The sequence below is a fragment of the Chiloscyllium plagiosum genome, unplaced genomic scaffold (genome assembly GCF_037043375.1).
Source record: "Chiloscyllium plagiosum isolate Xiang-an unplaced genomic scaffold, Cpla_swu_hap1 HiC_scaffold_5, whole genome shotgun sequence".
Classification (NCBI taxonomy): domain Eukaryota; kingdom Metazoa; phylum Chordata; class Chondrichthyes; order Orectolobiformes; family Hemiscylliidae; genus Chiloscyllium; species Chiloscyllium plagiosum.
This window is the reverse complement of record NW_028270143.1, coordinates 96,455,519-96,469,101: the sequence shown is the minus strand read 5'-3', so window position 1 is coordinate 96,469,101 and position 13,583 is coordinate 96,455,519. Positions and strand designations below refer to the sequence as shown.

The window sequence follows — 13,583 nt, the reverse complement described above, 5'->3', positions numbered from 1 at the left end:
TGTCTGTGTGCCCCGTGTCAGCATGCCCCATGTCAACTCCCACTTCAGGTGGGAAGCGGTTTGCAGGGTTAGTGCAGACTCAGTGGGCCCGAAGGCTTCTATCTAGACTGTAGGGATTCTTATGATTCAATATTTAAAGAGAAATTGTTTTTAAAACTTGCCTTGTGTATTAGTTTCACGTGAAAATCTGAACAATGCTAACTAAACATATGTGAAAGCGTAATCGATTCATTCTCCAATGTCAAGAGCTTCTGCCTGACGTTTACATGAAAATGATTGAAGATTTTGCGTTATTGACAGGGAATCCTAGAAAGTAAGTGAGGTCTTAATGAAAAATCGACAGTTATTCATATGAATATCAGTCAAAGCAAGGTTTAATCCAAAATCGATCTTTGGAAATGTACCAGATTCCGGAGTAATAATCCAGTTTCTGTGGCTATAAGCACAATATGAGATTATTTGGGGGTAACCTGCTGAGGCCAAAAAATGATTGGTGCATGCTTTCTTTAAAAAAGACCGACGTGGAAGTACCGAAGGGGCAACTTTTTCACGCAGAGGGTAGTACGTGTATGGAATGAGCTGCCAGAGGATGTGGTGGAGGCTGGTACAATTGCAACATTTACGAGGCATTTGGATGGGTATATGAATAGGAAGGGTTTGGAGGGATATGGGCCGGGCGCTGGCGGGTGGGACTAGATTGGGTTGGGATATCTGGTCAGCATGGACGGGTTGGACTGAAGGGTCTGTTTCCATGCTGTACATCTCTATGACTCTAAGGAGTGATCTGAGTAACATCGCTGAAATAGAACAAAGAGAGCTTCATTGTGCACTTTGCAATTCCACATATAATCCATGTACAATGGGCTATAGGTTGAATTGTGATTTTTGAATTTCACTTCGTGCTATACAATTATTTATATTTTAATGTTCACGTGCAAGTGCCCTATTTTATAGAATAGTATAGTACAAAAGAGTCCTTTTGGTCCCTCAAGTCTGTCGTGCCAAAAATACGCTACTACCTACACGAATCCTACTTTCCCACACTAGTGCCATAACCTTGAATATTATGATATTTCAAGTGTTCATCCTTCTTAAAGGTTGTGCAGTTACATGCCTCAAATACCCTCCAAGATATTGCATTCCGGAGGCTCGCTACCCTCTGGGTGAAAGTAGTTTTCCTCAAATCTTTCCTAAACCACCTGCCTTTCACTTGGAAATTGTACCCCACTGTCATTGACTCTTCAGCTAAAGGGAGCAGCTGCTTTCTATTTACCCTGCCCACGCTCCCCATAATTTTACACACCTTTACCATGTTCTCTGTTGACCTTCTCTGCCTCAAAGAAAATAACCTGAGCTTATCCAGCCTCTCTTCATGGCTGAATTGCTTTCATGCAGGCAACATCTTGGAGACTCACCTTTGCACCTGCCAATCTCTCCAGTGCAATTGCATCCTCCTCATTGTGTGGTGACGAGAACTGCACACAGTTCTCCAGCTGTTAACTAACCAAAGTTCTGTGCAGTCCCAACATAACCTCCCTGTTCTTTCAATCTATGCCATGATCGATAAAAGCAATTGGTGGGAAGACATAGTGAGCCAAAGGGCCTGCTCATGTGCTAAGCTGCACTGTATTGTTCTATTTTCTGAGTGTCCTGTATGCCCTAACGACCCAATTAACGTATTCTGCCACCTTCAGGGATTTGTGGACAAGCACCTGAAGATCCTTATCTTCCCCTGAGTTATCTACTGCATTTTTATAAAGTGGACCCACATTAGCAGTCTGTAATTTCCTCCCTCATATCCCACAATGGCCTTGCATATGTCCAGACTGGGGATGCGTCCACTTTTTAAAATCTGTCAAAACCTTCAATACCTTTGTGCTGCTTATATCAATCTGCTGAAGAACATCACAGTCCATTTTCTTTAATTCTGTACTTGCATCCACCTTCTCCTGAGTAAAAGCAGGTGTGAAATGCTCATTTAACACTCTGCCAATGCCCTCTGTATTATGCAGATTACCCTCTGGGTGCCTAATGGTCTCTGTTCTTTATCGTTTTGTTCTCTTCCTCTTGATATACTTGTAGAATATCTTGGGATTCTCCCTAAACTTGCCTGCCAGCATTTTTTATTCCCCACTTGTTCTCCTATTCATTTTGGGATTTGCTCCATTTGTACCTGTTATATGTCTCACTTTTTTTTCCTTTTTGTCCAGACCTCGATACCCTTGGGTATCCAGAGGTGTCCGGTTTATTGCTCCTACGTTGCACCCTAGAGGATACGTGAAGCTAAGTAGGATGTGTGACAACAAATATTAACAGATCTTCTGTATCATACAGATAGAGTGAGGGGTTTGCATTCGCTCTGATGCATGGACCATTTAAAGCAGGCACTAAGATCCAAAATTGCTGCAATTAAATTGTATAATCTAATATTATGAGAGTGGTGGAAGAGTGGATTTGCAGAATTGGATACACTGTGTTTGGAGGTTCCAGGAACATTGCAAAGTGGGGTCCTAGAAATTAAGAAAATAGGAGTATTGAAGGTGATTCTGGGATAAGAGAAAATTGATCTAGAGGATTGTGAAAATACAAGTCTGGGATCTAGGAATGGAGGAGAGTTTAAGTTTCATAGAGAGGCATCATTTTTCTTTGTTCAGTTGATTTCCTTCTGAGATCGAAATGCTGTAACAGCTATAGAGAAATGCCTTTGTAAGGTGTTTACTTAGACTCTGTTTCAGTGTTGATGGCAACTGGAGATGAAGATGAGCAGGAGTTTGGATATGTAGCTTTGTAATTCTGTATTTTTCATTGTGTTTGTTTACTATTCCTTTCAGATGACTTTGAAGTATATCATTTATATTGGACTGATTTGCTGCTGCATGTGGGATGGACTTGCCCAATCAGGTAACATATTGACTAAACCAGTATATCACTATGCACTTAGGTAGATATTCAAACCTGAATACTGTATTCCCTTTAAATATCATTGTGTTCCCGATAGCCCAAGTGATTCCACAAGATCATCAATACTTCAAGTGAGCCAAAAGAGCTACCCATGGCCACTCCCTCATCACAATGCTGCCTTTTGCAACATTATCTGGAGAAATGGGTTGTCTTTCACAGGTATTCTGGCCAGTTCTATCTTTAACTTCTCTCAACCGTGCTATTGGGGCTGTGTCATCAAACTACTTTGATACTCAATGATGGATAAGCTACAACGTTACCAAGGTCTTTAACCTTGCCACACACTCTGTACTTACCATTTTTTCTTCACCTTTGGCTATTGCTCCTCACTGAAGCAAATTATTCAGCCTTGAAATTTTATTTGATTCTCGACTGAACTTTAAAACTCTTTATCTCTATCATAGCAACAGGACACTTGCACTTCTATACCGTTGCACAAAATCTTTTTTCCCTAAATTCTGACTTTGTCCTTCATAGAGCTGTCTGTCCAAGTGCATAAATCTATAACAATACTCTATTCAGTTCCTTGGCAACATTAAACTATTAAATGAAATTAAAAAGGTTTACTGTTATGGAATTAATTAACATTTAACTTATCTTGAATACAAAAAGAGGAAGGATATTATGGAAACATATAAAATTATGAAGGGAATAGATAAGAGAAGCAAGGAGGTTGTTTCCAATAGTGGGTGAAACTAGGACTACAGGGCTTAGCCTCAAAATAAGGAGGAGCAGATGTAGGACTGAGTTGAGGAGGAACTCCTTCTCACAAGTGGTGGAATGTCCTGCCCAGTGAAGCAGTTGAGGCTACGTCATAGAATGCTTTTAAGGCAAAGATAGATTTTTGAACAGTAAAGGAATTAAAGTTTATGGTTAGCAGTTAGGTAAATGGAGTTGAATCCATGAAAAGATCATCTTATTGAATGGCAGAGCTGGCTTGACGAACCAGTTGCCTACTCCTCATATTTCTTATGTTCTTCTGTTAAAATATACTAGACACTGAGCTGATGTTTCCTGTTTATAGCATAAATTTTGCTGATGACACAACTGCTAAATGGTGAAATTGTAAATAATTCTGGGGTAAATTTATTTATTCCATTAATATTTGACACATTTTCTGTTTTGAATACATATTCCAGGATTTTGATCTCTCCTCATGGTTCAGGTATCTTAATCTATATGTTGGTTTAGTTGACGTTATTTCTGACGTGGTATCTGAGATGTGACATACTACTTAGTACCTTTTATTGTAAATGACTAGACATGTTTGCAATAATTTAATTTACCTTTTTAAATGCAGATCTTAGTGAGTGTTTGAAAGCCAATGCCAAATCATGTGGGGACTGTATACAAGCTGGTAGAAATTGTGGATGGTGCACCAAAAATGTAAGTTTTCAAATATAGAAGTAGGACATAGTACTAGTTGTTGCTTTATCTTAAGTATTCTTAGAAAGTTTAGATAACTTTGCAGTAATGCAATATGTATAAACTATAAACATGCGTGAATGGTTTCAAAGTTAGAAGTTCACAGGCGGAAGTGAATTCAGCCTAAAAACCTTTTGGCAACATTAATGATTAAGAGTTACGCACTTCTGGCATTTTGGCTTTAACATTTTACCAAAGCATTTAACCAACATAAGATGTTTTTTTAAACTAACATTCAAATATTTTACATGTTTTCATTCTTTAATACATGAAACTGAAAAACTTTTTTAAGAAACAGCATCACTAACCATGATCTTTTTAATTATTCTTATCCAGTCGTTGCCAGTTATTAAAGAAGAATGTATAATGTTGATTTTTTTTTAAAGAAAAGTATAGAAAGGAATTTAATAAAAGTAACAGGATTGGAACTGGGTGTTGCATACAACTGGGAATTAAAAGCACAAGCACATGATGGTGGATAAAAAGGAAAAGTGCATCTTGAAATTCCAGTGAAAGATCTGAAGAACTATGATTAGGAAAATAGAGAGCAATGTATAGAGTTGTTCCATGAATTGGAAGGACAAAAAAGGCAGCAAGATGAGGATTTAAAACTAGGGAGAGCACGTGGAACAGGACAAGTCTGTATCTTTATTTCAGATATCTGACTGCATTTCTTAAATTGCAATAATGACTGGACTTCATAACTTTTAAAATCAATCTGTTCAGAAATGTTATTACTCACCTCTGGAGCAGGTTTTCCAAATGTTTAGAGGCTAAATGATATGTGGTGGGGGAGAATAATGAGGTGCTAAATTGCTTGGCATCCCAATAGAACAGAATTATGAGTATGTAATCACTCCTATTTAAATCAGGCAGTCTTGAAAATCTACCTCTCCCAAATGAAGGGATATCTGCTCTTTCTGTCTCAAATATGCATCTCCCAGCTCCTTACCTCACACTGCAATGTGATTATAAAAATACATCAAATGTAAAGAAATAATAATGATGTCAGAAATCTTAAAAATATCTTTTTTTCTGTAGAAATTCTTGCAGCAGGGAGAACCAAATTCTGCACGGTGCGATGACATAGAATCACTAAAAAAGAGAGGGTGTGAAATTGAAGATATTGAAAATCCAAAAGGTTCACAACGTGTAGATGCTAATAAAGAACTTACTGGACGTACAAGTGGCGAAAAGGTAGAGCTGAAAGACATTACACAGATCAGACCGCAGAAGCTAACTCTGAAATTACGATCAGGTATTTCTGTAGTTTGGGTTTTGTTACTTGATATAAACTGATTTTAATTTGGTATGCACTGCTATAAATAGTCACTGAACCTTTCAAATATATGCCTAATAACAATCATGGCAGATCAAAGTGGTTAGTTGGAAGTTTATCGGGTGCTCAGAGCTAATTTTATGTCCTGAAAAATTCCATTACCATTAGGACACACAGCAGCACTGCATTGTGTATGCGCCCAGTCAAGGGATTCTGGACATGTAAGCTGCCTACTCTTAACAGCATGTTTGTGAAATAAATATGCAGCTAACTGATAGACATCTCAATTGCCACAAGTTACATCATCTAAAAACTGTCCTCATTTTGATCAGGACTTCAATATTCAAAATAGCTTGACATATTAAATTGGGAGAGCAGGCCGGTTTAGTGATTTGATTTTGATTTATTTATTATTATCACATGCACCAAGATAGAATGAAAAGTATTGTTTTGCATGCTATCTGGACCAATCATGCCTTACATAAGTTCATCAGAGTAATAGAACACAATGCAGAATATATAGTATTGTAACATAGAGCAGGTGCAGAGAAAGATCAACTCTAATATGAGGGGTCTGCTCATAAGACTGATAAAAGGAGAAAGAAGCTGTTCTTGAATCTGTTGGTACGTGTTTTCAAACTTTTGTATATTCTGATGAATGACTAGTCAATGAGGTGGTCCAGTTCTACTTTTTAGCAAGTGCTAGGCAGTGACCATCTGCAACAAGAGAAACCTAACGATCACTCTTTGACATACAATCGCATTACCACCATTGTTAACATCTTAGGGGTTAACATTGATCAGGAACTGAATTGGACTAGTCCTATAAACTCTGTGGCCAAAAGAGCAGATCAGACCCTAGGAATCCTTCAGTGAGTAATTCAGCTGATTCTCCAAAGCCTGTCTACCATCTACATGGCACAAATCAGGGCTGTGGTGGAATACACCCCCTTTACTGGAGGAATGCAGGTCCAATAACGCTCAAGCCTTTGTAATGCATTCGTGGGATGTGGGTGTTGCTGCTGGCAGTATTTATTGGCATCCTTCATTGCCCTTGAAAAGGAAGTGAGCTGCCTCCTTGAACTGCTGCAGTTCATGTGCTGTAGGTGGACCCACAGTGCCCTTAGAGAAGGAATTCCAGGATTTTGACCCAGCAACAGTGAGGGAACAGTGATATATTTGTAAGTCAGAATGGTGAGTGCCTTGAGCAGTTTGGGCGTTGTATTTAAGGAAGGATGTGTTGGCATTAGAGGGGTTCAGAGGAGGTTTACAAGAATGATCCTGGAGATGAAGGACTTGTCATATTTGGAATGGTTGATGACATCTGTATGTAATGGAGTTTAGAAAGATGAGGGAGAATCTGATTGAAACTTACAGAATACGGAGGGGCCTGGAGAATACGGATGCGGAGAAGATGTTTCTGCCTGTAGGAGAGATTAGGATCCAAGGGTGACAACCTCAGGGTGAAGGAATGACTCTTTTGAACTGAGATGAGGAATTTCTTCAGCCAGAGTGGTAAATCTGTGGAACTCATTGATGCAGACAGCTGTGGAGGCCAAGTCATTGAATGTGTTTGAGACAGATAGATAGGTTCTTGGTTAGTAAGGGATCAAGATTATGGTAGGTGAATGGGTTTGAGAAGCATACCAGCCATGATCGAATGGTAGAGCAGATTTGATGGGCTGAATGGCCTAATTCTTCTCTTCATAACTTATGGTTTTATTATCTTTTACCCTGAACCTCAAAAAATTGGTTTAATTTCAGATAATCTGATACTTTTTTGTGAGGTCTTGAATTAACCTGCATCCACCACATGCTAAGGGAATGTATTCCAAACCCTAATCATTCTATTCATAAAGATGTTTCTCTCATGTCATTGGTTCTGTTGACGATCACTCTTAAACAGTGATCTCTGGTTCTTGATCCTTCTGGTGGCCAGAACTGTTTTCTCCTCATGATTTACATCCCCCTATCAATCTTAGAAAAACTATAGCTTCAAATAATTGAAGTTCCTCATCCCTGAATCCCTTGAATCTTTTCTGCACCCTCTCTAAAGCCTTCACATCCACCTTCAAGTTGGTGGACAGAGTGGACGCTTCCTGAGTTGAGGTTGAGGCAGTATTTTAACGTATCTATCTTTCTTTTGTACTCTATGCCTTTATTTATAATGGCCAAGATACTATTTGCTTTATGAACTGCTTGCTCAGCCTGCTGTACTGCCTTCAGTAATGGTGGGCACACATCCCTAAGGTCCATCTGCTGCTGCACCCTCTTTTTGGAATTGTATTTATTTTATGGCCTCTCCCACCTCTTCCTATCAAAATGAATCTGCTCTCACTTTAATGCAGAAAAGTTCAGCCAGCTTCTTGTCCTTTGTCCCAGTTTATATCCCTTTGCAGTTAATGCAATCCTGTTTCCAGGATGGGCGGCACGGTGGCACAGTGGTTAGCACTGCTGCCTCACAGCGCCAGAGACCTGGGTTCAATTCCCGCCTCAGGCGACTGACTGTGTGGAGTTTGCACGTTCTCCCCGTGTCTGCGTGGGTTTCCTCCGGGTGCTCCGGTTTCCTCCCACAGTCCAAAGATGTGCAGGGTCAGGTGAATTGGCCATAATAAATTGCCCGTAGTGTTAGATAAGGGGTAAATGTAGGGGTATGGGTGGGTTTCGCTTCGGCGGGTCGATGTGGACTTGTTGGGTCGAAGGGCCTGTTTCCACACTGTAATCTAATCTAATCTAATCTAAAAATGTTGTCTGCAAATTCTGAAGTTGTTCCTGTACACCCAGGTATAGGTCTCTAAACTACATCAAAACAAGCTGCAGTCCAAGCAGTGACTAAGAATCTTGCTGAGAGTTGAAAAGCTACCATTTACAACTGCTCTTTATTTATGACCAATTTTCTTGGATATGAATATCAGACTATCATGTACCTTCAGATTGTTGGAATAATCTTGCTGTCCACTGTTGATATAAAAGACAGTTTGGAGGATATTCTGCACAGCCAAACCAAGCCTACTAATTTCTGTGTATTTAGGTATTCAGCTGTTCAATCGATTTGAATCCAAATGTGAAAGGAGCCTTCGATTTCTTAAAGTTCAAAATTTTCTTTTTGTTAATTATGAATTTGGCAAATGGGGTTTATTTATTTGGAATAGGATAGTGGGGTTATTGCACTGCATTCATTACTCTTTGTTAATGTAATGTTCCTTGATTTAGCATAAGTGTTTATCTGCCACCTTTCTTTGAAATGAAAATTTATTATTGCTTTATATGGTCTTCATGCCAAAACCCTACAGCTAGGTAATTAACATTAATGTTATTTTATAATTAAATGCATCAATCAATTTGTATACTGCAAGATCCCATAAGTAGGAAAGAAATAAATGGTCTCTTGATAAAGGTTAAGGAAAGATATGTGACAAACGCACCTAATTTTCTTCAAATAGAGACCTTGATTCAATTTTCACTCCACTTCTCAAAAGATGATACTTCCTTATACCACTTCAAAGCATCACTGAGCTTTTAACTTTAGCTTTTAGGTTAGGGCTGGCTATGTCACATGAAACAAATTTTATGTTGTCCTTACTAAACTATTCGAGGAACTGAATAATAAAATGTCTGTTTCATGTCCAGGCTAAAGCGACTATTATTGGAGTTTGTTACATTTGTGAGTAGCCACTTTGTGTGTCAGGTTTTGAGGGTTTCTCATCACTGTTCACCATCTAAACCTTCTTCATATACCCCCCATTTTACTGTGCTCCTCACTGTTTTCCTAATGGGTGTTGTGATTAAACTGTGACGGCTTTCGGATAATCATTTGGTCTTGGTGCTTTCTCTCTGACCTGTATTTCAGAACCATTGACTAAGGTTACTTAATTAGTAAATACAAGGTTGCAAATATCCTTGACGTGTTGCTAACATGTATGACTAAATTTATTCTTGTCATCCATTTTCACAAAAAAGAGAAGACCATATTTGTGGTATTCACTTGTTTGCAGTTCTCACGATACAGTGGTTGATGCTATCAGCACCGATTTTCTTCAACAATATTAAGCTTGTGAATTTGCATTTCAAATACCAGTTTCTAACCCACACTTTGATTTCCCCCCAGGAGAGCCACAAACCTTTCCATTGTACTTTAAGAGAGCAGAAGACTATCCCATTGATCTCTACTATCTTATGGACCTCTCCTTTTCTATGAAGGATGATTTAGAAAACGTAAAGAAGTTAGGAACAGAATTGCAGACTGAAATGCAAAAGATAACGTCTGATTTTCGAATTGGTAAAAATAATCATTTATTTTCACTGCCTTTTTTGAGATTGTGTATTTAACAGACAGTACTTCATCTTGTGAAAAACTTGTTCTTATTTAGGATTTGGTTCATTTGTGGATAAGACTGTAATGCCTTACATCAGCACAACCCCAGCCAAAAGGAAGAATCCTTGCTCAAGTGGTGAAGTATGTACTAGTCCATTCAGCTACAAAAATGTCCTGTCATTGACCAATGATGGATCAAAGTTCAACGAACTTGTAAGCAACCAGACTATTTCTGGGAACCTGGACTCTCCAGAAGGAGGTTTTGATGCCATAATGCAGGTGGCTGTCTGTGGAGTAAGTGAAAATAATTGTCCCCAAATATTATTTTGAATAATCCTAATGTTTTCTGTTCCTTAGCTTGTTCTGAAATTTGTACTAAACTGTTCTGAATTTATTTTCATTTACTGTATTTTATTTTTTCTAGTTGTGCTTTCATAATGGTAACTAGGATTTGCATATCATCTGCTCTTCATTTTTATCTTTTATATATTTTAGTCCATCTTCTCCTGATGCTCTCTTTTCTATACTAGAAACTTCAGGATTTTTCACTTCTGCTTTTTCTGCATGGTGTTGCTGTTTTCATCTGGGCCATTTGATTCCACCTACTTCCCATTTTTCCAAATAAATCTATTGTGAAAATCATAATAAGTTAGCCAGCACAGTTAGGAAGCAATTTGGAACACAACTTAATTATTCTGTCTTTCACAGGAAAGAATTGGCTGGCGCAATGTCACTCGTTTGTTGGTGTTCTCTACAGACGCAGGATTTCACTTTGCTGGAGATGGTAAACTAGGTGGTATTGTTTTACCAAATGATGGGAATTGCCATCTTGATACACAAGGTCTCTACACCATGAGTGACCATTTTGTAAGTTTACCATCTAACCTCGGCAGTGTAACACCTGAGTGTTATTTGCTGAAAAATAGTTATGTAGCCTCTCCTTGTATCTTACACACATTATTATATAATTGTCTATAAAGTTCAAATTTAGCAGTAATTCTGAAATTTTGTCAACAGGATTATCCATCTATTGCTCATTTGGTGCAAAAACTTGGTGACAATAATATTCAACCTATTTTTGCAGTCACAGAAGAATTCAAGGGTGTGTACAAGGTAAGTACAAAATGCTGAAATTTCATCAAAGTTATAGCTATAAAAATGGAGCAACAGCAGAAGACTAATCTGCCCCTCAAGCACATTCTGCCATTCAGTTTATCCTGCTCTGTAATTCAACTCCATTTGCCTAAGCTTTCAAGCTATTCTTTCATGAGATATGGACGTTACCAGCAAAGCCAGTCCGTCTCCAATTACATTGAACTGAGTGCATTTTAAGGGTCTTCCAGAGGCTTTCAATAACTTTTCTGTAGGTTTGGAGTTACATGTAAGCCAGACCACGTCAAGATGTGAAGGTAACTACAAAGATGTGAGGAAGGAGCTGGCCAAAGTTGATTGGATGGGAGCCTAGCAGGGAAGAGGATGGAGCAGTAATGGCAGGACTTTGCAGTGCCAACTTGGGAGCACAGCAGAAATTCATCCCACAGAAGAAGAAATATACTAAGGGGAGGACGAGGTAACCAGGGCTGCCGAGGGAAGTCAGGGACAACATAGAAGTATGGTGAAGGTTAGTGAGAAGTCAAAGGATTGAGAAGCCTTGAAAACCCAGCAGAGGATAACTGCAAAAGTAAAAGGGGAGAGAAAATGAAACATGAGAGTAGCTAGCTACTCAGAAGATTGCAAGACTTTTTAGATAGCTTTAAAAAAAGGTAAAAGTAAGGCAAAAGTGGACATTAGACCACTGGAAAATGAGGCTGGTAAAGTAGTAATGGAGAACAAAGAAATGACAGAGGAACTAAATAGATACTTTGCACCTCACAATGGAAGACACCAGCAGTACGCCAGAACTTCAAGGGGCAGTGGTGGGTGTAGTGACCATCACAAAGGAGAAGGTGCTGGGGAAGCTGAAAGATCTGAAGGTGCAGAAATCATCTGGGCCAGATGGGCTACACCCCAGGATTCTGAACGAGAAAGCTAAATGGTGGAGGCACTGGTAATGATCTTTCAGAGTCATGAATCAGGGAATGTCTCAGAACTAGAAAATAGTTAATGAAACATCCTTGTTTAAGCTAGGAAGGAGGCAGAAGATAGGAACCTATAGGCCAGTTAGTTTGACCTCGATTTTAGAATCTGTCATTTAAGGATAAGATTGAAAGTACCTCTTCCTTTAAGGAAGAAACCAGCCATCCTTACCTAGTCTGGCCTATCTCTGATTCCAGGTCTTCAACAATGTGGTTGAATCTTAACTGCCTTTCGAGTAAGCCTCTCAATTTAGGGCAATAAGGGATGGAAAGCAAACTCTAACCCTGTCAGCGATGCCCATAAACCACGAAAGAATAAAAAAAATCCGTCAGACTTGTAAGCTCAAGATCAAAGAAATCAAATGTGTTCATTTGTCCTCCTCACTTGGTTCTCGTTCATCTGCACTGTACCCTTTTCCAAAGTTCTTATTCATTGACAGTGCATAACTTCTTTATTAGGTGTCCCAGGATTCAACTGCTGTGATAAAGATAACTGTCGAATGTATTATAACATTAACAATGGTTTTCAGGAAACAGATAGATTTGTAGGCAAAATTTAAAGCAAATAGGATTGGAGATTGTGGACTGAAATGGATTGAAAACTGGTTGGCAGACAGGAGACAAAGCAATAAGCGGGTCTTTTTCCAGGTGGCAGGCAGTGATTAGTGAGTCACCACAGGGATCTCTGCTTGGACCCCAGCTATTCACAATATATTATTAATGATTCGGATGAAGAAACTACGTGTCATGTCTCCCAAATTTGCAAATGACACAAAGTTGGGTGGAAGGATATACTGTGAGAAGGATACATAGAAGCCTCATGCGATTTTGATGAGTTAAGTAAATGAACAAATGCATGGCAGATGCAGTATAATGTGGATAAATGTGAGGTTATCCACTTTGGTAACAGAACCAGGCAGGTAGGTTAATATCTGAATAACAATAGATTGGGGAAGGGGGTGTTCTCGTGTAGCAGTTTGTGAAAGAAAGCATTGCAGGTGCAGCAGGCAGTGAAATAAGCAAATATTATATTGGCCTTCATAGCGAGAGAATTCAGCTATAGAAGCAGGGGTCTGCCTGCAATGCATTGGAACAACCACACCCCTTATGCACTTTGGCCTTCTTTCTGTGAGGATGAATGTTCTAGCAAACGTTGGGAAAGCTCAGCAGTTCTGACAACATCTGTGAAGAGAAATCAGAGTTAACGTTTTGGGTCCAATGACCCTTCCTCAAAACTGATGGTAACTAGGAAAATTATGGTTTATATGCAGAAGGTAGGGTAGGGGAAGAGGGTAAACAGAAAATGAGAGGTGGGGATAGAGCCCAAAGAGAGAGAAGAACAGTTGGACAGGCAATGGAGGGAATAACTATTTGGCTAGGAGAATGAATAGCTATTAAAGGAGACTGTTAGTGGCTAATAATAGGTAGTGTGTAACGGCATACTGTATGATAAGGTCTGGTGTGTGATGCTGGTGGGATGGTAGGTAAGGACAAGGGGGAACCCTGTCACTGATGTGGGAGGGAAGAA

The 13,583-nt window shown here is 39.2% G+C and overlaps 1 protein-coding gene across 3 annotated transcripts in view; it reads left to right on the top strand.

Annotated features, from left to right (window-relative positions):
- The window catches only part of LOC122550082 (integrin beta-1-like), an 82,239-nt gene that overhangs the window by 42,018 nt on the left and 26,638 nt on the right, over nucleotides 1-13,583 (top strand). For all 3 annotated transcript variants that reach the window (XM_043690610.2, XM_043690609.2, XM_087987522.1), the window contains exons 2-8: nucleotides 2,832-2,901; nucleotides 4,262-4,347; nucleotides 5,428-5,644; nucleotides 9,774-9,944; nucleotides 10,036-10,274; nucleotides 10,689-10,847; nucleotides 10,998-11,093. In XM_043690610.2, the coding sequence (XP_043546545.1) occupies nucleotides 2,832-2,901; nucleotides 4,262-4,347; nucleotides 5,428-5,644; nucleotides 9,774-9,944; nucleotides 10,036-10,274; nucleotides 10,689-10,847; nucleotides 10,998-11,093 (1,038 nt within the window). The remainder of the gene's footprint in view (nucleotides 1-2,831; nucleotides 2,902-4,261; nucleotides 4,348-5,427; nucleotides 5,645-9,773; nucleotides 9,945-10,035; nucleotides 10,275-10,688; nucleotides 10,848-10,997; nucleotides 11,094-13,583) is intronic.